The sequence below is a fragment of the Cannabis sativa genome, chromosome X, assembly GCF_029168945.1.
Source record: "Cannabis sativa cultivar Pink pepper isolate KNU-18-1 chromosome X, ASM2916894v1, whole genome shotgun sequence".
NCBI lineage: Eukaryota > Viridiplantae > Streptophyta > Magnoliopsida > Rosales > Cannabaceae > Cannabis > Cannabis sativa.
Window position 1 is genome coordinate 6,575,907 of NC_083610.1, and position 21,772 is coordinate 6,597,678.

The 21,772-nt window shown below is 38.7% G+C and overlaps 1 protein-coding gene across 1 annotated transcript; it reads left to right on the top strand.

Annotated features, from left to right (window-relative positions):
• Positions 1–1,295: 1,295 nt before the first annotated feature.
• LOC115707102 (uncharacterized protein ycf36) lies at positions 1,296–3,609 on the top strand. Its single transcript, XM_030634952.2, has 4 exons — positions 1,296–1,855; positions 2,496–2,524; positions 3,081–3,137; positions 3,268–3,609. Exons 1-4 carry the CDS (start codon positions 1,375–1,377, stop codon positions 3,481–3,483), a joined length of 783 nt encoding a protein of 260 aa, XP_030490812.2. The 5' UTR covers positions 1,296–1,374; the 3' UTR covers positions 3,484–3,609.
• The last annotated feature ends 18,163 nt before the right edge of the window (positions 3,610–21,772 follow it).

A 21,772-nucleotide genomic window follows, 5' to 3' on the forward strand; every position in this document is an offset into this window, starting at 1 on the left:
AAATAATATGAGAAATTACTAACCAAGTGTGAAGCGCTTAGTGTAGTGTTAAAAACTTTAAGGTTTTAAATAGTAATACTTTAGTAAAGATATTTAAATATTAAAATAATATAAATAGGTTTCTGAATTAAATTAAAAAAAAAACAAGTAAAGATACCTTAGTGCAAATAACTCCTTTTTTTTTTAGGTCATTTTTCATTTTGTTATTTATTAAATTTGACTAATATATTTAATTTAACTCATTAAAACTTTTATAATAATAAGAGTTAATATTATTTTGGATTTTATTTTATAAAAGTTATTGATTAGACCATTTATTTTATTAAATAATAAAATTTTCTAAAATAGTATACATAAGATTTCAAGTTTAATTTTTGACAGTTTTTTTTTTTTAACCAACTTGAAGATAATTCTTAGAAGGAATATATACAGAAAACATAACTAATTTTGTTAACACTTTTAGATCGAGTTATTATTAAGTTTTATTTTGACAACAAATTAATTTAGGGGTACTATTTAGTACTATTTTAGAAAATACAGAGTAATTTCTGTAGTAGAATCTTGGTAGACCCTCTATTTATTTCGGCATCTAGAAAATTTTGAATAGTTAACAATATCAAAAATAATGTTTAAATAATTACTTATTTTTGTTATTGTAAACTACTTGAAATTTTTAAAAAATTTATAGACTTAGATAACTATAACATCCACGATTATAAAAAAATTGAACTAAAGTGCTTTCTTGAAAAGATTAAGAGTCTACCGAAATACAAAATTGTCCTGTAAACTTACCCAATAAATAATATTGGGAAATTCTACAATGCACCCCCTTAAAATGGATACATTGATGCACCCTTATCTGTTTTAGTACCCGAAATAATTTTTTAGTCAAATTTTTTTTTCATGGTCATGTACGTTATAGTTATTTAAGACATCCTGCAAAATTTTAACAAATTTAGAAAAGTTTAACACGCCAAAAATTACGTTCAAACAGTGTGTTGCACCTGTGACTATTTTATTTTATACGCGTGTAAAATAGACTGTTTGAATATTATTTTCTATATTGTAAATAATTTTGAATTTCTCAAAATTTTGTAAGTTATCTTATATAGCTATAACGTAGAAAAAAGAATTAGACTAAAAAGTTCTTTTGAATACCGAAACAAGTCAAGGGTGAATCAATACATCACTTTTAAGGGAGTGCATTGTCGAATCACCCAAAAATATTTACTTTAATAATAAGAAGAATAAAATCTTAAAAATTGATATAATAATAATAATAATAATAATAATAATAATAATAATAATAATAATAATAAAATCTTAAAAAATTGAAATTGAAGTGAGTCAAGCAAAGCCAAGTCAAGCAAAGCCATGGCCATAGCCATCTCCTCAACACTTCTCCTACACTTACCTCCAAAACCCAAATTCACATTTCCCTCCACAAACCCTAACCCTAGATATCTCAACCCCAATTTCCATGGCAACTCAAGATTACAACTCCCCAAAACACCCTTCTCCTATTCCAGAAATGGAAGCGAAACCAATTGTCCTGTTCCATTAGATCAGCAACCCATAAACGAGTACCAAACCCTATCCACCTCTTTCCCCTTCTCATGGGCCTCCGGAGATTTCGTCGAGTATTGCTCTCGATTGGCTGTCACAGGAGCCTCTTTTGCTCTCCTTATCGGACTCCCCGTCGCCTGGTCCGGCGCCGTTGGACCTAATTCCGAACCAGTGAAGCGGTTGCTCTGCGTTGTGTCAAGTGGGCTTATTGTGGTTACTCTTGCTGTTGTTAGGATGTATCTTGGTTGGGCTTATGTGGGCAATCGATTGCTTAGTGCCACTGTTGAATGTATGTATGTATATTACTATATATATATATATATCTTTGCTTGTTTATATTTTGATGTGTTAGCTTACTGTTTGGTTGCTGGGAAAATGAATTTGTATTGGTTTTTTTTTTTTTTTTTTTTTTTTGTGATTTTAACTTAATTACTTATGTTTGCTTTGCTTGGTTGCTGGGAAAAACTTTGTTAGATTTTTCTGGGAAAATTGGGGTGGAGAATCTAGGGTTAGGGTTTGTGAAGAGGATGTGAATTGGGGTTTTGAATATATCTAACAAGTTCTGTCTTCATTCAAAAGATCAGAACTTTAGATTTTGTGAGCAAATTATATACATAGTGATATGTATTCTTTCTTTCTTTTGTTTTTTTGTGTTTGTTTGTTTATATTTTGATGTGTTTAGTTTGCTGTTTGGTTGCTGGGAAAATGAAAATTGTATTGGGTTTTCTATGATACTTCTATAAGAAAAAAAAAATACAAAAGAATGTTAAGAAAAATAAGTACAAATTATGTGATTGAATATTTGAGCTAATTATTATTAGGTAATTGTATGTATGAATTGGATTTGCATTTTCTCGAGAAAGTAAACCAAGTTCATTGCCTACTAATCTGTAATTGATAAGGGTGCTTTAATCTTATGTGATTTTCAGATGAAGAGACAGGGTGGTATGATGGTCAGGTATGAATCACATCATCAAACTATATATGTTTTGTCATTTGAGTTGAACACACTACTGTATGCTTTGTTTGGATCCAAATCTCTTAATTCTCATTTCTTATTGTTCTCCTCATGTCCTTACACTCATTAACTGAGGCGAAATTTGAATTCGATAATGTCGATCGAGTTTGTTTAGCAATGGCTTTCTTTTTGAGTGGTATTGATTGGCATCCTAAGTTGATTTGCTGTTGTAAATTATGTGATTTTGAACCAAGAGAGAGATGACAAATCAAATTAAGTGCTCTCCCAATAAAACAATAAAGCTTTTGTTACTATCTTTTATTCTAATGAATGTATTGAGACTATTTCTGGTGCAAAATATGTCAAATCTCTTATTTTTGTGGCAAATTGTCTATATTATGTAGTTGTTTTCACTTATCGGTGATGAGAATTTAATCCAAATTGACCAAATTGGTTTGATTGGATTAGATGAACACCTTAATAGATGTTGATTATAGTTCGGGGTTAATACTTCTTGGCATTTTTGTGAAAGCTTAAAATTCAATTTTACTGGCAGATGTGGGTTAAGACTGCTGAAGTTCTCGCACGCGATCGGCTGCTCGGTTCATTCTCTGTAAGTCTAATTTTTTCCTTAATTCACATGCTATTAGTTTGATTTAAATACAACCAAAGAAAACCAATTAGATTAGGTAGAATTTTCTGAAGTGATTTAGTACTTTCTTTGTATCCAAACAAAAAAACAGGTGAAGCCTGTGCTGAGTAGATTGAAGTACACACTAGTTGGTTTGGGATTATCATTGTTAGTCTGCATTATGTTTCTGGTCAACATTGATGAGACTACTCAAACTAAAAATTATGAAGATGATGAGATGAGAGTCATACATGGAGTCTATAATGATGATTCAGCCAGGTCTTTTGAGCCAGATGCTTTCTATGGTGAACCACCTCCTCTCCCTTAATATACATACATCTCTATATATAACTGTATATGTGTATATATATATATAAAAATGCTGTTACTACAATATGAGGAAATTAATATTTATATAATATGGTGATTGAAAGAATTAATCACTCTTTGGCTATTCTTAATTTTTGTTTTTGTTTAGCTCTTAGGCAATTGAAACTTGTATGGATTTTCTTAATATAATTACATATTTGTAATGACTAATTGGTTTTACTGTAACAAATTTTGAAACTTTTATTATTAAGGGAGATCAAATAATATTAAAAAAATATATGTATTTCAAATAGAAAAGTTATCATGGCCAAATAAAAATTTATTTATTATTAGAAAAAAAGTTTCTATATTAATGTATTATTATTGGGTGAATGATATAACAAAAGTACCATCAGTATTTTTTTTTTTTTAAGTAAAATCATAAAATTCGTAAACATATTTAAAATTTCACACAATATTTTTGTAATTTTTTTTTTATTATTTTTATGTAGTTGTGAAATAAAGTTACTATATCAAAATTATTTCCACACTTGATACGTTACATTACCAAGGCCAATTGAAGTGCTTCAAACTCGATCCCAAATTTGAGAAACAATGTAAGTGCAGTACGAGTTCAAGCAAGAAAAATTGAAAGAGTTTCGATGATTCCTGTACGCACTACAATGGCTTCTGCCTCTGATTTCGATGCCCTCTTCTCCATTTTAGTTGCAGCCCTAGCTAATTTCCACAAACAACCACACTCTCTCCTACCCTTAATCAACAAAAGCTTAGCCAAACTCCATTGCTCGCACATCCAAACACCAATTATCTCTCTTCTTTTGACCCTTCTTGCCTCTAAATAAAGAATTTCCCTTTTTTCTCTCACTGACTTTCTATCAAGCAGACCCTGACGCGGACCTCACTCGAACATCGACCCCAGTTTGGAACTGGACGCGATTCCAACCTAGAACTTAGACTGTAGGGCTGTTCAAAAAAATCAACAAATAGCTTAACCTGAATAAACCGCCCAATCCAAACTGTATAAAGCGATAAAAAATACAACCCGAATAACTTTACGAAAAATTCAAACTGCCCAATGAATATATTGGGCAGGTTGAATATTTTTCTAACCCGCCCAAATAACCTGACTAAACCAAATAAATCGATTTACATACTTTTTACTAAAATTATTTATAACATAATGTATAAATTATGTTCAATATTTGAACTATTTTACATTTAAAGTTGGGTAAATACCATTTTAGACCCTGTATTTTGCAAAAGTTACAGATTGGACCCTGTGTTTTGTTAAATGACAAAATGGACCCTGTATTTTCTAAAATAGTAAAAATAGGACCCTGAGCTTAATTTTTGACAACTTTTTTTTTAATACAACCAACTTGAAGACAATGCTTAATACGAACAGATACAAAAAATGTAAACAGTTTTGTCATAGCACTTTTAGATCGGATTATAATTAAACTTTATTTTGACAAAAAATCAATTTAAGGTCCTATTTGTACTAGTTTAGAAAATACAGGGTCCATTTTATCATTTAACAAAACACAGGGTCCAATTGGTAACTTTCGTAAAACAGAGAGTCCAAAATGATATTTACCCTTTAAAGTTTGTATTTTTTAGTGTTTAATTTGAAATTTAGAATTTATAGTTGATAATTTTGATTGTATTTGAATATTGAAATTGAAATTTAAAATTTACATATGAGTATGATTTTTTTATTCTATTTTTTGAAAAATATTATTTAATATTTTTATGTTTATTCAATTTATATTTATTTTTTAACATTAGTTTTTTTTTTTTTGAAATTAAATTCTTCATTCATTGAAACATTTTTTTAACATTAGTTTAAACTATAACTATTTTAATCTTAAAAGACATATACTATACATTTATTTTTTCAGATCAATTATTTGAACACCAAAAACTAACAACAATGAAAAAAAATAAAAAATAAAGATCAGTTTAAACGGGTTAACCCGATCAAACCGACGAAAATCATTGGACGGGTTACACTTTTTTTTATGTTTTCATTGGACGGGTTACAATTAGATATTTGCAACCCGACATTTATATTGGGTTGGTAAAAATACTTTATAACCCGACCAAATCGACCGATGTACACCCGTACTGGACTGTAGCGTCCCCGCTTTAAGCCTTCATTGAGTCCTTACACCCACAAAATGATATCTCTTATACATGAGTACGTCTCACTCTGGCTTCTTCCTGGAATAACGTCTGATCCTACAAACCAACACGAGTGATTCTAGTGTGGTTTTTCCTTACGCTGGCTTCTTAGGAATTTTTTTTAGGAAGTCACCCAATTTGAAATTATCCTAGATCAAGGACACTTAACTATGGATTTCTTTTATGATGGGCTACAAAAAAAAAATGCATCTTGTTGATATAGGTGGTTCTAATTAATTTATTTAAGCCCTCTTCAACTGTGTAGTCCCATACCTACACAGTCTCGGAATCATCATACTTGACTTTCTCCAGGCGAGTGAGATTGCACAACTTACCCGATATTTTTTCTTACGAATCACGGGACTATTGACTATCACATGGACTCCAGTCCGACCCCCAAACACGAACCTTGATCGTATCTCAAACCATGGATCTAGTCCCGGACCCGACTTCGAACTCAAACCTGAACCCAGGACCTCGGCCTCATACCCAACCCTAAACTAGAAACCAACCTAAAAATTAAAAATAAAAATAAAATTTAAATAACACACTTATCTTTTTTCTTTTTTATGTTTTAAATTAAAAGAAAAAATTGTTACCAAACCTCATCTTATTTTTTAAATAACCATTTTTTTGAATTGAGAATTTTATTATGATATTATTTGCATTGACACAAAACAAAACATTATTAATAGTTACATTACAACTTTTTTGATCAATTGTTTTTACATAGTAACTACACCTACATTAATTGCTTCATCAATGGACTAACGACCAAATATAATAATTAATTATTCATTCAAAAAGAAATTCAAGTGAATTATATTGGTTTCAGAAAATCTGTGTACATTTAATAATTTGTGTTTGTTTATGTTTTAAATTCAAAAAGTTTAATTGATGAAGCTCTTTCTTGGTCTCAGAGGAAGAACAGAGCTTATTTTGAGGTTTGATATAATCAGTAATTGAATTCATTAATGCATCATCAATTAACACAACATCTCTCTCACTCTTTGAATTTATTGTCTTATTGCTTGTAATTAACTGAGTTAATTAGTTTGTTTTCTGAAACCATTGGACTGGGATTATAACTTTAGATATTGTGAGAGTAAATTAAATTGGACATTGTGATTGTATGGTGGTATAATGTATGATTTGTATAATTCTATCACCAAGTAAACCAAATTTAGTTTATCGGTAATTGATAGGGCCATTAATTTAAGACACATCTCTAATAATCAATAGGGGTGTTCACAAAGTATCCGATCTAATTCAATCCGCAAAATGCGGATATCCGCACTTGTGCGGATTGGATTGGATTGGATTGAAAAATCTAAAATCCGTACTTGTGCGGATTGGATGTTGTTTGACCTCAGAAAGTAACCGATCCAATCCAATCCTAATTATATATATTTTTAAAAAATTATAATATGTAATATATACTAATTAAAAAAAGCTACAAAGTTCTAATTTCTTAATTTTTTTAATAATACATTGAGTTGGTGAATTTTATTTATTTTGTAATAAAAAACACAAGAAAAACAATTCTTATTAACATAGACACATACACATAAAGTTTAAATATATATATACTAGCTTATTTATTTTAGTAATTAGATACATATATATTTTAGTGTAAATCTAAAAATAAGTATATATACATTGATATATATGTATATTGGTTTAATTTGTATATAAATAGAGATGGAAATAGATTATTATTGGAGATTAAGAAATAATAGTCTTTTTTTAATTTTTTTCTATGAAATATTAAATAATTTATTATTAAAAAAATAACCGATCCAAAATAACCGATCCAATCCGCACTATTACAGATTGGATTGGATTGGATTTAAACTCTTACGCGGATCGGATTGGATCCAAAATATGAAATCCGCACTTAGTGATGATTGGATGTTGTTTGACCCAAAAAAGTGCGAATTGGATCGGATGAACACCCCTAATAACCAATTACTCTTTTGTTTTATAGATGCCTTTTTTAAATTACATTTTTAAGTAATATTTTTGTTGAGAAATATAGGATTCATCTCAAAATTAATTGGTAATGAAAGGAGTAGTCCATACATCTTATGTATGATATTTAGTTTCCACATATTATCAATGTGAGACTCTCTCAAGATGGTGGTTATTGTTTGATCTTTAATCTTAGACGGCTCGATCAAAATGACTTTTTTGGTTCACAACGACTCTTTTTGGCTTGTCTTATAGGACTAGTTCTTAGATTTAGATTAAATACTCGTTAAAGTTTAATTTGGCTTTTGATACCATGTTGAGAAACATAATGTAGTTCCATCTCAAAATCAATTGGTAATGAAAGAAATAATTCATGCATTTTATATATAGAATTTAATTTTTACACATTATTAATACGAGACTCTTTAATATACATGCTCTAATATTCTCTATATGGTCACTTTAGCTAGTACCAAGTAGTTCTAATAACCAATGAATCAAACTAAGTAGTTACAAACAAAAGGAGTATTGGACTATTTGTTATGAGATTATTGCATTGAAAATGTCCTTTTTATTTGTGGTGTTTGTCTGTGTGAAAGGGTACTGATTTTTCATGTCTTTTTTATTTAAGGCAAGTACTTTTTAATCTTTCTTTTCTGCTCTTTGACCAGAACCTTTACTTGGTTTACCAATTACTTTTTTTTGAAAGTGTTCTTTATTGTTGATTGAAGATGTTATGTATATACATAGTTACATATAGTAAAATTTATAGTAAAAAATGTGTTTAGTTGTTTTATTTAGCTATGTTGGTATATGTACACCTAACCTTACCAATTGAAAGATTATTCCCTTTGACCAAATCCTTAATCCATAATAGACTCAACAAACACAACACTATGAAAAAATATACAACTCATATATTATTTCATGAAGAAAACTCATAAGAAAGTTATATATATATATAATTTTATATTATTGAGTAATCATTTTTTCGATTACTCTGAACAATCATGCTCATGCAACCATGGTACACCAAAACCTTAATTGATTAATAAAACCCTAACTAGAATAGGAGTAGACAAGAAACAAATGAGGGTAAAGAGTATGAAGAAGTTAGCTTAAATAAAAAAAGAAAAAGCTGTAATTTTATTATCAAATTAATGCCCCGAAAACAAAATTCAGAGAGAAAAAAAAGGTGAAAAAGTACTTAACCTTAAATAGAGAAAAGAAGACAAAACCAATTAATGAATAAGCAAATGCATGTGAAACCAAGCAACTGGGTCTGCATATATAGTACTGTCGAGTTGTATATATATATATATTACAAATATATATATATATATACACTAGGTGGTCGTGTCACGTAACTATCCTTAAAATTAATGGATTGATCATATTTTTTATTTTTATCAATTGTATTTAAATAAAAACAGATAAAATATCTAATTAAATTAGCAGATTAGATGTAAAAAAAATTAAAATTCTAATTAAAGTTACTAAAGATAAGTACATATTAATATTGTTTTTTTTGAAACAGTACATATTAATATTAGTGCTAACTAATTATTGAGTACCAGATCAATATGGTATTGAACACCTTAAAGTGTCACATAGTAATAATAATGAAAAAATCATTTACTAAAAAAATAATACTAACGGTTATTCATAAAAAGTAAAATTAAAAAAAAAAGACAAAAAAAAAACTACTAACCAATTATTAAGTACCACATCGATATAACATTAAGTACATGAGTACCAATAACAAGTACAAAAAATTATTTTTAAAAAATAAAACAAAAAAACATAAAAGATAAAAAAATAGTAAATGGTACAAAAAATATTCATAAAAAATTAATTACTAATTAATAATTATTTACCAAAAATAATAGTAAATAACACAAAGATCATCCACACAAATGAAAAAAATACAAGAGACAAAAAAAATTACAAACCACTTATTGAGTATCATACCGATATAACATTAAGTACATTAAAAATACTAATAGCAAGTACAAAAAGATATTTTAAAAAAATTAAAATTAAAACAAATTTAAAAAAGTACAAAAAAATGGGACTACACTGATATGACATTAAACACATTAACGATAAGGCAGTAAGCATATTAAGAGTACCAATAATAAGTAAAATAAATTATTTACCAAAAATAAGTAAAAAGCAAAATTTAAAAAAATAAAGAAACAAACTTATAAAAAAAGCACAAAATAAAATAAAATATTATAAAAAAAATTGTTAAATAAATATTATAAAAAAATTGTAAAAAAAACATTCACAAAAAGACAAAAACAAATCTTCTTTTTTATCATTTTGTGGAGATCCATTCTTCTATTAATGTTAGATATATGTCTATTTAGGATTTTTACTTTATTATTGTACTCTTAAACTTTTTAATCCGTTAAAAATAGTTTATGAACTATTCACAATATTGTAAATTGGTCATTCTATTAAATTTTGTTACATGTTGTTGCCCCTGATTTTGTCCAAAATACGTGGACCAACCGGACGATGACACGTAGGTGGAAAGGATTTAGCGTTTAAATAATTCAGCTAAGTCTTCTTAAGCGCAGGGATCAACCTTAGACATGCCTCCCGGAGAAGGCATGACAATCTCATATACTCCCGGAGAGCAAGACTGCAACAAAGCATCTCCGGGAGGTGTCAAATCCTATCTGAACAGTCATCTTGCATTTAATGTTGCATCGGAGGAGGCGTATTGAAACTGCCATATGTCTTAAAGTCTGACGGCACAACCCCCACTCTACAGCTACTAAGCTATGATTAGTGAGCCTATTGACGACTACTTTATGAAGACTCACATCAGTCAAAAAGGATAAAGGACTACATCCATAAAACCCCTACAAAGCTTAGGGATTAGACCGTGCATTTCCTATGATATATTCATTGGGAATGTGTGGCTTTACTGATAGATACAGAAAGACATGTACCTCAATTCTAGGGATCACCCCACAAAAACACTATAAATACCCCTCAAACTCATTAAAGCGGGGGTCGAGAATTCTGGGTTTCATAAGAACTAGAGGAGGAAAAGTCCACCAAGAACATTCTCTGTAATAAATACTATCATAAATACATAGACTCGTGGACTAAGGCTCATTAAGGCCCCAACCACGTAAAAATCTCTCTCTTAATTCCTTAAAGCTTTCTTAATTATTATTATTATATTAGTTGCCGAAAACCTCGGTCAAGATTTTGGTGCTTTCATTGAGAGCTGAAGGAAGCGTCTGAAAGTAGACACTACATTACAAAATAAAAATGGTGGAGACTCGAAGCACACGTCAACCTCGCCCTCTTCAAGATGCTCAAGATCCAAATGATGAGGACATGGCCTCAAGAGCAAATGTGGGTTATGAGGAAGAAGAAGGAACCCCTGATAACGAGTATGAAGGAAACTTCGACGAGTACGACGCCTACGACGAAGGCAGCTACTCAGAGCTGGTATTCTTAAGAAAAAAAGCTGTCGATCACGAGGCTGAAATCGCAGCCCAAAAAGAGCAAAACCAAAAGATGCAAGAGGTGATGCTGGCCATGCAAAAAGCCATGGAGGCAGCAGGAATCCACGTGCATCCTAAAGCCATCCCTGCTGGACTTGGAAAGGAACCAGAGGAATCCTCGCCAAGTACCCAAAGGCAGAAGTCTAGGGAACCTAGCCCTATAAGGTATCCCTCTGAAGGGAACCAAAAGAAAAACCCCACTTCCACTCCCGGGAAGAAGAAAAAGGTGCAGGATCCGCAAAAGGTCCGCTCAGATTTCCTGAAAGGGAAAGGTCCACAGAGGGGCAAACTCTAAAAAGGGAGTCTTGGCCCTCAAGATCGAGAGGACTGAAAGAGCGTTTCCGTTCACCAAGAGCCCGGGAGGAGAGGAAGAAAGGGCCAGAAAGGCCCCCCCATTGATTTGAGAGATCAGATTAATGGAAACCATGGTGATCTTCGGGATCACCTGGACCAAAAGAAGTACGAACCGCGGTCTCCACGGGAACGTGAAACGAAGGAATCATGGCAGAACTTGCCATACTCCGAAAAGACATCGCCCGAGTCTCCCAGAGACAAAAAGGCGACGACTCCGACTCTGACTATGAGGATCGGGAACCATGTGCCAAGCACATCTTGGAAGCAGAGCTCCCCAAAAATTTTAAGATGCCCGAAATGGCAGCTTACACCGAGAACTCGGATCCAAGCGATCACCTGTCACGGTTCAACCGAATCATTACAGTCATTAGGGTCAGCAATGCTGCCAAATGTTTTTGCTTCCCACTTACTCTAAGCGGATCCGCGAAAGAGTGGTTCAAGAAGCTGGAACCAGGATCCGTGGATTGCTGGAATAAGTTGCAAACTAGCTTTCGGAGATAATTTGTCGCCGCAAGGAAGGTCAATCTAGAGGTCAGCACCTTGACTAACATCAAGCAGCTGCCTACGGAAACATTGAAGAATTTCATAAAGAGGTTCAGGGAAGAAGCCTCAAAAACCAAGAAAGTAGATGACGGACAACAGCTTGCTCTTCTCCAAGCAAGCATCCATACAGGGACTCCATTCTGGAATGAGTTACAGCAAGAATGAGCTTCAAACCTTCAAGACTTCTAGAAGAGAGTCCAGAAATATATCAACTTGGAAGAGGCCCAAATAGTGGCCTACGGGGGATACTATCCTACTGGGATAGCAGGATATGCATCCGGAGCTCAGCTCCCAGGCACTTTGCCAACAACCACTCCACCAATGAGCGACATACAATTTTCCGCTACTCCCGGATATAGTCAAGGCCAGGCCTTGGCCCCCGCATCTTCCCATTTTGGAAATCCCTCGGGGATAAGTGGACAAGCCCCGACGCACTCCACTCCGGCCGCAAGTTTGGTCGGTCCTTCTCAAGGCTCCCGGAGCAAAAGGTCCTCTAAAGGCAGCAACCGGACGGAGGACAAGCGGCAAAAAAGGGGGTATACCCCCAAATATACCCAATACACGGAGTTAACAGACTCCCAAGAACGTGTATATTTTGCTACTAGGAAAAATACGCACTACCGGAGACCGCCTCCCCTGTACAAAGATAGCTCCCGAAGGGATCCCAATAAGAGATGCGAGTACCACAATGACATTGGGCACAGCACCAATGAATGCAGAAATCTCAAAGACGAGATCGAAAACTTGATCCAGTTGGGACATCTCTACGAGTGGATCAAGAACCGATTGCCCCATCTCAACCCAGGTCAGGCGGCGGGATTTTGCCTCAAGGAGCGCCAGGGGGTGTAGCGGGAGCATTAGCTCCAGTTGCTCCCCCTGGAGATGCCCAGCATATTCCCGGCCTGCCACCAAGACCCAACGGGAGAGTGGCTATGATCTCGGGAGGACCCCACATCGAAGGAACTACCCACAAGGAGCTCAAACGGTACGCAGGGGCCGTGAAACACGATGAGGTCTGGGAGGTTACTCAACTCCCAGCTCAAAGGCCCCGACTAATGGATCAGCCCATTACATTCACGGAAGAAGACGCTAAAACAGTGCGTTTTCCTCACCATGACCCTTTGGTCATAGAGACTCCCATTGCCAATAAGATCGTGGCCAGAGTCTTGATCGACAATGGGAGTTCCGTGAATATATTATTCAAGGAGGCCTTCACTGCAATAGGCCTAACGGACCGAGATCTTTCACCAAGTGGTTCCCAACTCACAGGATTTAATGGAACAACCCTTATCCCGATGGGAAAAGTGAGGCTCTCAGTCACCTTGTGCCCGGACACACCCCAAAGCACTTTCAAGTATTGCACGTTTGTGGTGGTGGACTGCCCAACAGCTTATAACGCAATCCTCGGCCGACCGGCCTTGGTAGATTTTGGCGCAGTCACGTCAATACGACACTTATGCCTGAAATTCCCCACTCAAGAAGCTGTGGTAGGGACTGTGAGAGGAAACCAAGGGGAGGCCAGGCAGTGTTACAACGTTGCTGCCCACCTACCCGTCTTGATGGTCCGAGAAATTATTGAGCCAGAAATGGCGGAAGAAGACGAGTTGGATCCCCGCGTGGGATCCGAAAAAATTGTAGAACCAATGGAGGACGTCGAGGAAGTGTCGGTGTGCGACCTCGACTCCACCAAAGTCCTCCGGCTAGGAAAGAGCCTAGAACCGGAGGAAAAAGAAAAAATAATAAAGACACTGAGGAGCGCCACAGACATTTTCGCGTGGTGCCAAGAAGACATGACCGGCATAAGTCCCCACGTCATCACCCATGTCCTTAATGTCAACCCGGACATGCCACCGGTCCAGCAGAAGCGACGTCCCGTCGACTCAATGAAGGTTGAAGCCTTAGAAAAAGAGGTGGACAAACTGCTAACGAGTGGCATGATTCGAGATGTCTACTACCCGGAATGGCTAGCCAATCCGGTACTGGTACCAAAGCCCAACGGGACCTGGCGGGTTTGTATATACTTCACTGATCTAAACAAAGCCTGCCCAAAGGATTGTTTTCCTTTGCCAAGGATCGACCAGATGGTGGACGCCACCTCTGGATTCAAGCTACTGTCCTTCATGGACGCGTACGCTGGTTACAACCAAATTAAGATGCACGTAGCAGATCAAGAGTGCACTAGCTTCAGAATCGATAAGGGGGTATACTGCTACCTAGTCATGCCTTTCGGACTGAAAAATGCTAGTGCAACCTATCAAAGAATGGTGAACCAGATGTTCAAAGGCCTCCTGGGGCGAAATATGGAGGTATACGTGGACGACATGCTAGTCAAGTAAAAAATGTGCACTAGCCACGCGGACAACTTAGAAGAATGCTTTGAAGTGGTCCGGAGTTACGGAATGAAACTCAACCCGAAGAAGTGCACTTTCGGGGTTAAGTCAGGGAAGTTTCTGGGCTTCATCATCAGTCAAAGGGCAATTGAGGCAAATCCAGAAAAAATTCAATCTCTCCTGAACATGCCTTCCCCAAAGAAACACAAAGACGTGCAGAGCCTAACCGGAAAGGTTGCTGCCCTGAGCCATTTTATCTCCCGGTCCACAGACAAATGCATTCCCTTCTTCAACATCTTGAAGAAGTGCCAGAAATTCGAATGGTCCGACGAGTGCAAGGAGGCATTCAAAAAACTAAAAGAGCACATGGCCAAGCCACCAATCCTATCAAAGCCCGTTCTCGAAGAAGACTTGTTCCTATACTTGGCCGTCTCCGAGAATGCGGTTAGCGCGGCCTTAGTTCGGGAAGAGGAGAAAACTCAGCATCCCGTGTACTATGTCAGCAAGCGTATGATAGGAGCGGAGACGCGATACAAAGTAATTGAAAAACTAATTTTTTGCCTCCTGATGGCCTCAAGAAAGTTGAGACCCTACTTTCAAGCTCACCCAATCAAGGTATTGACCAACCATCCGCTCCGGCAAGTCCTACAAAAGCCAGAAGCATCCGGAAGACTCCTCAAATGGGCAATGGAGTTAAGACAATTTTACCTGCACTACATTCCCCGCATTTCCATAAGGGGGCAGGCATTAGCAAATTTCATCACAGAATGCAATGAAGCCGAAGCTACCGCAAACATACCCACACCATCAGTCCCAACGTGGAAAGTATTTGTAGACGGAGCCTCCAACGAGAATGGATCCAGAGCGGGGGTCGCAATGATATCTCCAAGCGGACTTCGACTCCAAGCAGCCCTACGGTTTGACTTCTCAGCTTCTAACAATGAGGCCGAATACGAAGCCTTGATAGCAGGGCTGAGATTAGCAAAAACTGTGGAGGCTAAAACAGTAGAAGTCTACAGCGATTCCCAAATGGTAGTAAACCAGGTGTCGGGAGAATATCAGACACGCGGAGAGAGAATGGACGCATATGTGGCGATAGTCCAGGAACTGCTCCACGAGTTTACGGACTATAAAGTGGAAAGAATCCCCAGAGAAAAGCTAAGTTAGCTTCAGACAGCGAAATTGAGAAACTGGGGGTGGTACCTATGGAATGCTTGGCAGAGCCAAGCATCGAAATAAGAGAAGCCATAATAACGATTGGGCAAGAACTCAGCTTGATGGTCCCCATCATCGAATACATAACAAAAGGTGAGTTGCCCCAAGAAAAGGCACTGTCCAGAAGGATTCAGTATCAAGCTCACCGTTATGTGATGATGGACAAAATTCTCTATCGAAGAGGACTCAGCATGCCTTATTTAAGGTGTGTATCGGACCCTGAAGCTAAGCAAATCATGCTAGAGGTCCATGAAGGGTTCTGTGGAGATCATACAGGAGGACCAAGCCTCTCAAAGAAAATATTGAGACAATGATACTTCTGGCCAACAATGAAAAAAGATTGCATAGACTACGTCTAGAAATGTGATTCGTGTCAAAGGTTCGCAAACATACCGAGAGCTCCTCTCAATGAGATTACCCTGATGACTAGTCCCTGGCCCTTTGCAGTCTGGGGAATAGATCTTATTGGGTCCCTGCCAACAAGAAAGGGAGGAGTAAAGTATGCAATAGTAGCAGTAGACTACTTCACCAAATGGACGGAGGCTGAGCCAATGAAGACTATAACTGCTAAAAAAGCACTAGACTTTGTTATTAAGAGCATAGTGTGTCGATATGGCTTGCCTCACAAAATAGTCTCTGACAATGGAAAGCAATTCGATTGCGAAGAGTTCACTGACTTTTGCAACCAACACGGAGTCGTTAAAAGCTTCTTCGCGGTGGCAAGGCCGCAAACAAACGGACAAGCGGAAGCAGTCAACAAAATCCTGAAGGTCACCCTAAAGAAAAGCTGCTGGACTACAAAAACAATTGGCCTGAAGAATTGCCAAGAGTGTTATGGGCCTACCGGACGACCCCAAGAACTACGACCGACCACTCGCCTTTTTCAATGGCGTACGGTTGTGAAGCAATGGTTCCGGTGGAAATGTTATTCCCATTCCACAGGAGAACAACTTATGATCCTGCTACGAACCAAGCTTTATTACAAGAAGCGTTGGATCAGGTTGAAGAGCTCCGAGACGAGTCTCAAATACGAATGGCAGCTTATCAAAAGAATGTGACTAAGCACTTTAACTCTAAAGTCAAAAATAGAAAATTCACTGTTGGGGATATGGTCTTAAGAAGAGTCTTCCCAGCTACTCAAGAACCCGGAGTGGGGGTACTTGGGCCAAATTGGGAAGGGCCATATAAAATTGAGGATGAGATCGGCTCCGGAACCTATAAGCTAAAATGGATGGACGGAACCATTGTGCCAAGGGCTTGGAACACCGATCATCTCCGGAAGTATTACCAATAGTCCAAATATGTAAACTTAAGCTTTGTTTAAAGAATTTGTACCGTCAAAATGTATGCAACCTCTAAATTTTAAATAAAACTGAGTGTCTTAAAAACAAAGTTTTCATGTCACTCAGGGGGTACTAAGGCATACCACACAGACAGATGTAAAACAAGCCGAAAGTAAAGACAAAGTCAAGAAGAATATGTATCAAAGTGAGCATATATATGTAAAATATCCTGACCCAAAGGGCAGGTCCAAAAAGAAAAAAATATATATGACATACAAAGGGCCTGGGGACGGGCCATAATAACTGTCTCCCCTTAGAAAATAAGCAGCTAAATTAAAATTGTCTTAAAAGAAAGAAAAATGGATGTAAATAAAAAAAAAAAAGATGTGATTATAATGGGTTGGACTCCACGGCCTAGTCAATGCGAGGAGGAAGACGAGGGCCCCGACGCGCTTCAAGCAAGGCATCAAGCCTTTTCTTCTTCTCCCAGAATTTAGCAAGAGCCTCTTCAGGCTTGGGATATAAGTCAAGCTTAATACTTTGGCCATTTGACTGCCAGGCCATATAGACGCCGTCGTCAAAGCGTTTGGCACAATGCTTACAGGAGACGGGGGTTAGGAGTTCTTCTCTTTTGGCCTTTTTCAAGGCCTGATCTTTGAAGTCCCTCAACTCCTTCACCTCCACGGTCAGGTTGGTCGTAGACTGCAAGTCTGCTTGGTGCAACTCCTCTAAGGACTTTACCTTGGCAGCCATCTCATCCATAGCTTTCCTGGCCTCCCGAAGCTCACGCCTAGCCTTGGCAGCGGCCTCACCCTCCGCCTTCAGCGCCTCCCGGTGCCTCGCCTCCATCTCAGCCTCCCTCCGCTTGGCCTCCTCTCGGAGCTTCGCCTCCGCTTGGGCTTCCCTCTGTTTAACTTCCTCCTTGAGCTTCGCCTCCGCGAGGGCCTCCCTTCGTTCAGCAGACAAGTCCCGCAAGATTCTCACGGCCTCATCTATGCCCCCAAATTCAGACATGACGAAGCCCTGGTTAATTAAGGTCTTGGAAAGGCGGCTGGTCTCCGCACTAATCTGAAAAAGGAGACAAGAGTGAGATCGGGTGCTTTAGACAAAATATCAAGGGAAGGAATAAATCACAAGTACCTACCCCAGCCATGGCAGAGCCGATGTCTTGAACCTGGTAGATAGAGTTTAGGGAGGCACAAGCGGCATATCTTTTAGGCGGGAACCGAGTCAGATGGGAGACGAACTCGCTAGTCATCTCCGAGGCGAAGGGAGCCAAGGTGGGCCCGAGGAAGCGATTGAACCAGTCCGTCAGCGGATCCATGTTCAAGTCCCACGGATTCCGGAAGGTGTCCTCATTAAGAGTGTTCTGCTGCTCCTCCCGCAGAATCTTCTTCAAGGCCTCCACCTCAGCATGCCCCCGGCTGTACTCGTCAAGGGCGTAGTTATGCTTGGCCATGAGGAGATTTTGCCTATCCTCATCCGCAGAGACCGGGGTCAACACTCTGCCGTGCGACGCAGTGTATTCCTCCGCCTCGGAAGGAATTCCAGAGTCGTGGCTTGGCGCTGGGGCGGAGTGTCTACCCTGCGGGTTCGCTTAGAAGGTTCCGCCACCACCATCTTGCCCTTTCGCTTGCGCTCAAGGGCAGCCGGGTCCTCCGCTTCACCTTCCTCAACTTCCTTCTCCTCGTCCACCAAGACGATGGTGTCTGAAGGAGCATTGGAGGAGGACCTCCCGGGAGTAGTTAACTGGGAGGCAGCTGGAGGTAGAGAAGCATCCGGACTGTAGGCCTCAGCAAGAGTTGCCAGGAGATTGTCCATGGGCCTTGCTGCTGCAACAAAGAAATAAGTGTTAGGAAATTAATGAAAACAAACTACACTTAGCAAAAAAGTAATAAAACTAGTCCTACCCTGACTCTCTAATTCGGCCCTAGCAAAGTCCTGAATCATAGAACTGGCTTCATCATCCCCGAGAAAGCTGTCCGAGGGAAGGAACCAGCTGGAAGATAAATGGGCTGAATGATCCAAAGGGATAGGCGCTGGAGGTCCAGAACCCATCCGGGACCGACCTAAATAATGACCTAAGTGGGAAAAGTAATACTCCTTGGCATGATTCCCCCACCGCGTAGAAGGCATTATAAACCTGCGAAGACGCTCATCGAATCCTATCGGCCTAAGACGGGTATACTCACGGATGGCAGGAACGTAATGTATTGTTAAAGGGGACTTACCAGAACCCGAAGTGCTGGCATCGGGAGCTCCGGTATTTGGAACCGGGACCACAGGCTTGGGCTTGGGGGTCTTCCGCTCCGACGGAGCTTCCAGGCGCAGAGTCCTCCCAGCGGCCGCTTGGGCCTTGATATAAGCCAACTCTTGTTCCCTCTTGAAGAGGTACTTCTGGTACTTGTCCTCCGCCATGGCAATACTGTCGTCCCGGAACACCTTCTCTGCTACTGGAGTCCTTGCGTTCGGACAGATGACTTTGGAGAGATTGAAGTCATCCACCGACTGATGCCCCAGAATCAACTTGGCCTTCCGACAGTTCTCTGTCGTGACCAACTCCCTGACATCGAGGGCCTTCTTGTCGTAAGTGGCAAAGGTCTTGGCCCGTTAAAGAAATATTTGGGTAGGCTCAGTCCGCGTATAAGGAGGGATCCTAACCCACTCCGTGAGAAGCTCCGGGCGATCCATGGCCTGGAAACCGGAGGAGAAGAAGAAGCGGTGACGATACTCCTTCACGTGCTTCTGCTGGTTAAAAGGGACTGGGCCCTCATTCAAAGGATGGGCCCGAAGGCCATAAAAACCGTCCTTAAGTTTATCTCCCTTTTTGGGAATAGAAACGAGTTCATAAAAATACAAAATTTCTGCCGGACTGGGCGAGCCCCAGCTCCGGGCAGCATAGAAAATAAAAAGGCCTAAAAGCAGGCGGTAAGCTTGGGGAATGAGTTAGTATGGCGCAAGGCCGACAAATACAAGGAAATTAATAAAGTAGTCTTGGAGAGGGAGCATAGCCCCGACCATCAAATGTGTCTGGCTCCAGGCTCCGAAGCCCCCATAATTATGGTTGGGCGTCTCCTCGTCCCGTGGCAGCCGGTGATAGGTCCTGGAGGTCGAAGGCTTGATGCCTACCACCACCACGATCTTCTCCAGCTGGTGGGCGCAGGTCAAAGTAGAATGGAGCTCAGCCGCTTCCCACCCGTTGGCACGGGACTTATGCCCTTCCTGGGCCACGGGACCACGCATGACCTCCTCCAGGGTGGCCAAACGCGCTTCCCCTTTCCTTGAAGACTTGGAACCGGACGCGGAGGTAGACATTTTTTTTTTGGTTCTGGAAAAGATTGAAAAAATCCAGCAGTTAGGCCCCAAACCAAACCCTAATTCAAAAAGGGAATGGGGGTCCCTTAACCGCTGGAAATAGGCCCCCTCCGGACACTTGCCAAAAAAGAAAAGCCACAAAAGGTTTTCCTTGACAAGTGTCGGATGCAAGAATCCCAAAGGTAGTGACATTGCAAAAAAGTAAAGAGAGAAAGAAAAAAAAAAGGTAAAACCAAAAAGGCAAAGTCTACTCTAAGCCCTAAAATTGTCATTACGTGGGATAAAGATGGTTCCTCAACAAAAACGCAGTAAGAAGAAATGATCTAAATGCAAAAAGGAGGAATTTAATACATCATTCAGAAATTCGAACAAAACTTTTCCCAGAAGTTCAACATCCAACCCAGAAACAGTAAAGCATGCTATGTAAACAAACAGTGAACAAGTATATGAGATATGAAGAACTTACATGAAGTTTGAAGACTGGGGGATGGTGTTGATCGCCGGTAAAACGTAGACTGGCAGCGCCGAAGGAATAAAAGCAGGAAATCAATAGTGTTTAAAGTTTCTTTTCTCTCTGGAAAACTCTGAGAAATTTTGGTGAAATGCTGAAAGTAACCAAATGAGGTAAGAAAGCTGGCTTTTATAGGCCAGAACAACGTGGGACAGCTGTGATCAGCCACCATCGTACGGTCAGGATGGTAATCGATTCGAATTCCACAAATCCAACGGTTCAATTAAATGCTCATCAAGGCGGTAGAAAATACTTGAGTACCCGTCTGAGACCCATTTAATGCGCCGTATCAATAAATGGACAAGAAACGAATTGACGCCTGCAAAAGACAAATAACTGTAGTAATGATGGTCATTAATATATCCCCACGCGCCCAAAGCACGTGCCAGGAAGCTGATAAGGCAACCGGAGGCATCTAAGCAAGCCTTGTTCACTTCCTCACCAAACAAGGCTTGGGGGGTAAATGTTGCCCCTGATTTTGTCCGAAATACGTGGACCAACCGGACAATGACACGTAGGTGGAAAGAATTTAGCGTTTAAATAATTTAGCTAAGTCTTCTTAAGCGCAGGGATCAACCTTAAATATGCCTCCCGGAGAAGGCATGACAATCTCATATACTCCCGGAGAGCAAGACTGCAACAAAGCATCTCCGGGAGGTGTCAGATCCTATCTGAACAGTCATCTCGCATTTAATGTCGCATGGGAGGAGGCGTATTGAAACTATGTCTTAAAGTCTGACGACACAACCCCCACTCTGCAGCTACTAAACTATGATTAGTGAGCCTATTGACAGCTACTTTATGAAGACTCACATCAGTCAAAAAGGATAAAGGACTACATCCATAAAACCCCTACAAAGCCTAGGGATTAGACCGTGCATTTCCTATGATATATTCATTGGGAATGTGTGGCTTTACTGATAGATACAGAAAGACATGTACCTCAATTCTAGGGATCACCCCACAAAAACACTATAAATACCCCCCAAACTCATTAAAGCGGGGGTCGAGAATTCTGGGTTTCATAAGAACTAGAGGAGAAAAAAATCCA

Bases quoted from the DNA above. Each gene is read 5' to 3' on its own strand.
- LOC115707102 (XM_030634952.2), top strand. From the start codon at position 1,375: ATGGCCATAGCCATCTCCTCAACACTTCTCCTACACTTACCTCCAAAA. The intron at 1,856-2,495 runs GTATGTATGTAT...TGTGATTTTCAG, and splicing joins GCTTAGTGCCACTGTTGAAT to ATGAAGAGACAGGGTGGTAT. The intron at 2,525-3,080 runs GTATGAATCACA...TTTTACTGGCAG, and splicing joins CAGGGTGGTATGATGGTCAG to ATGTGGGTTAAGACTGCTGA.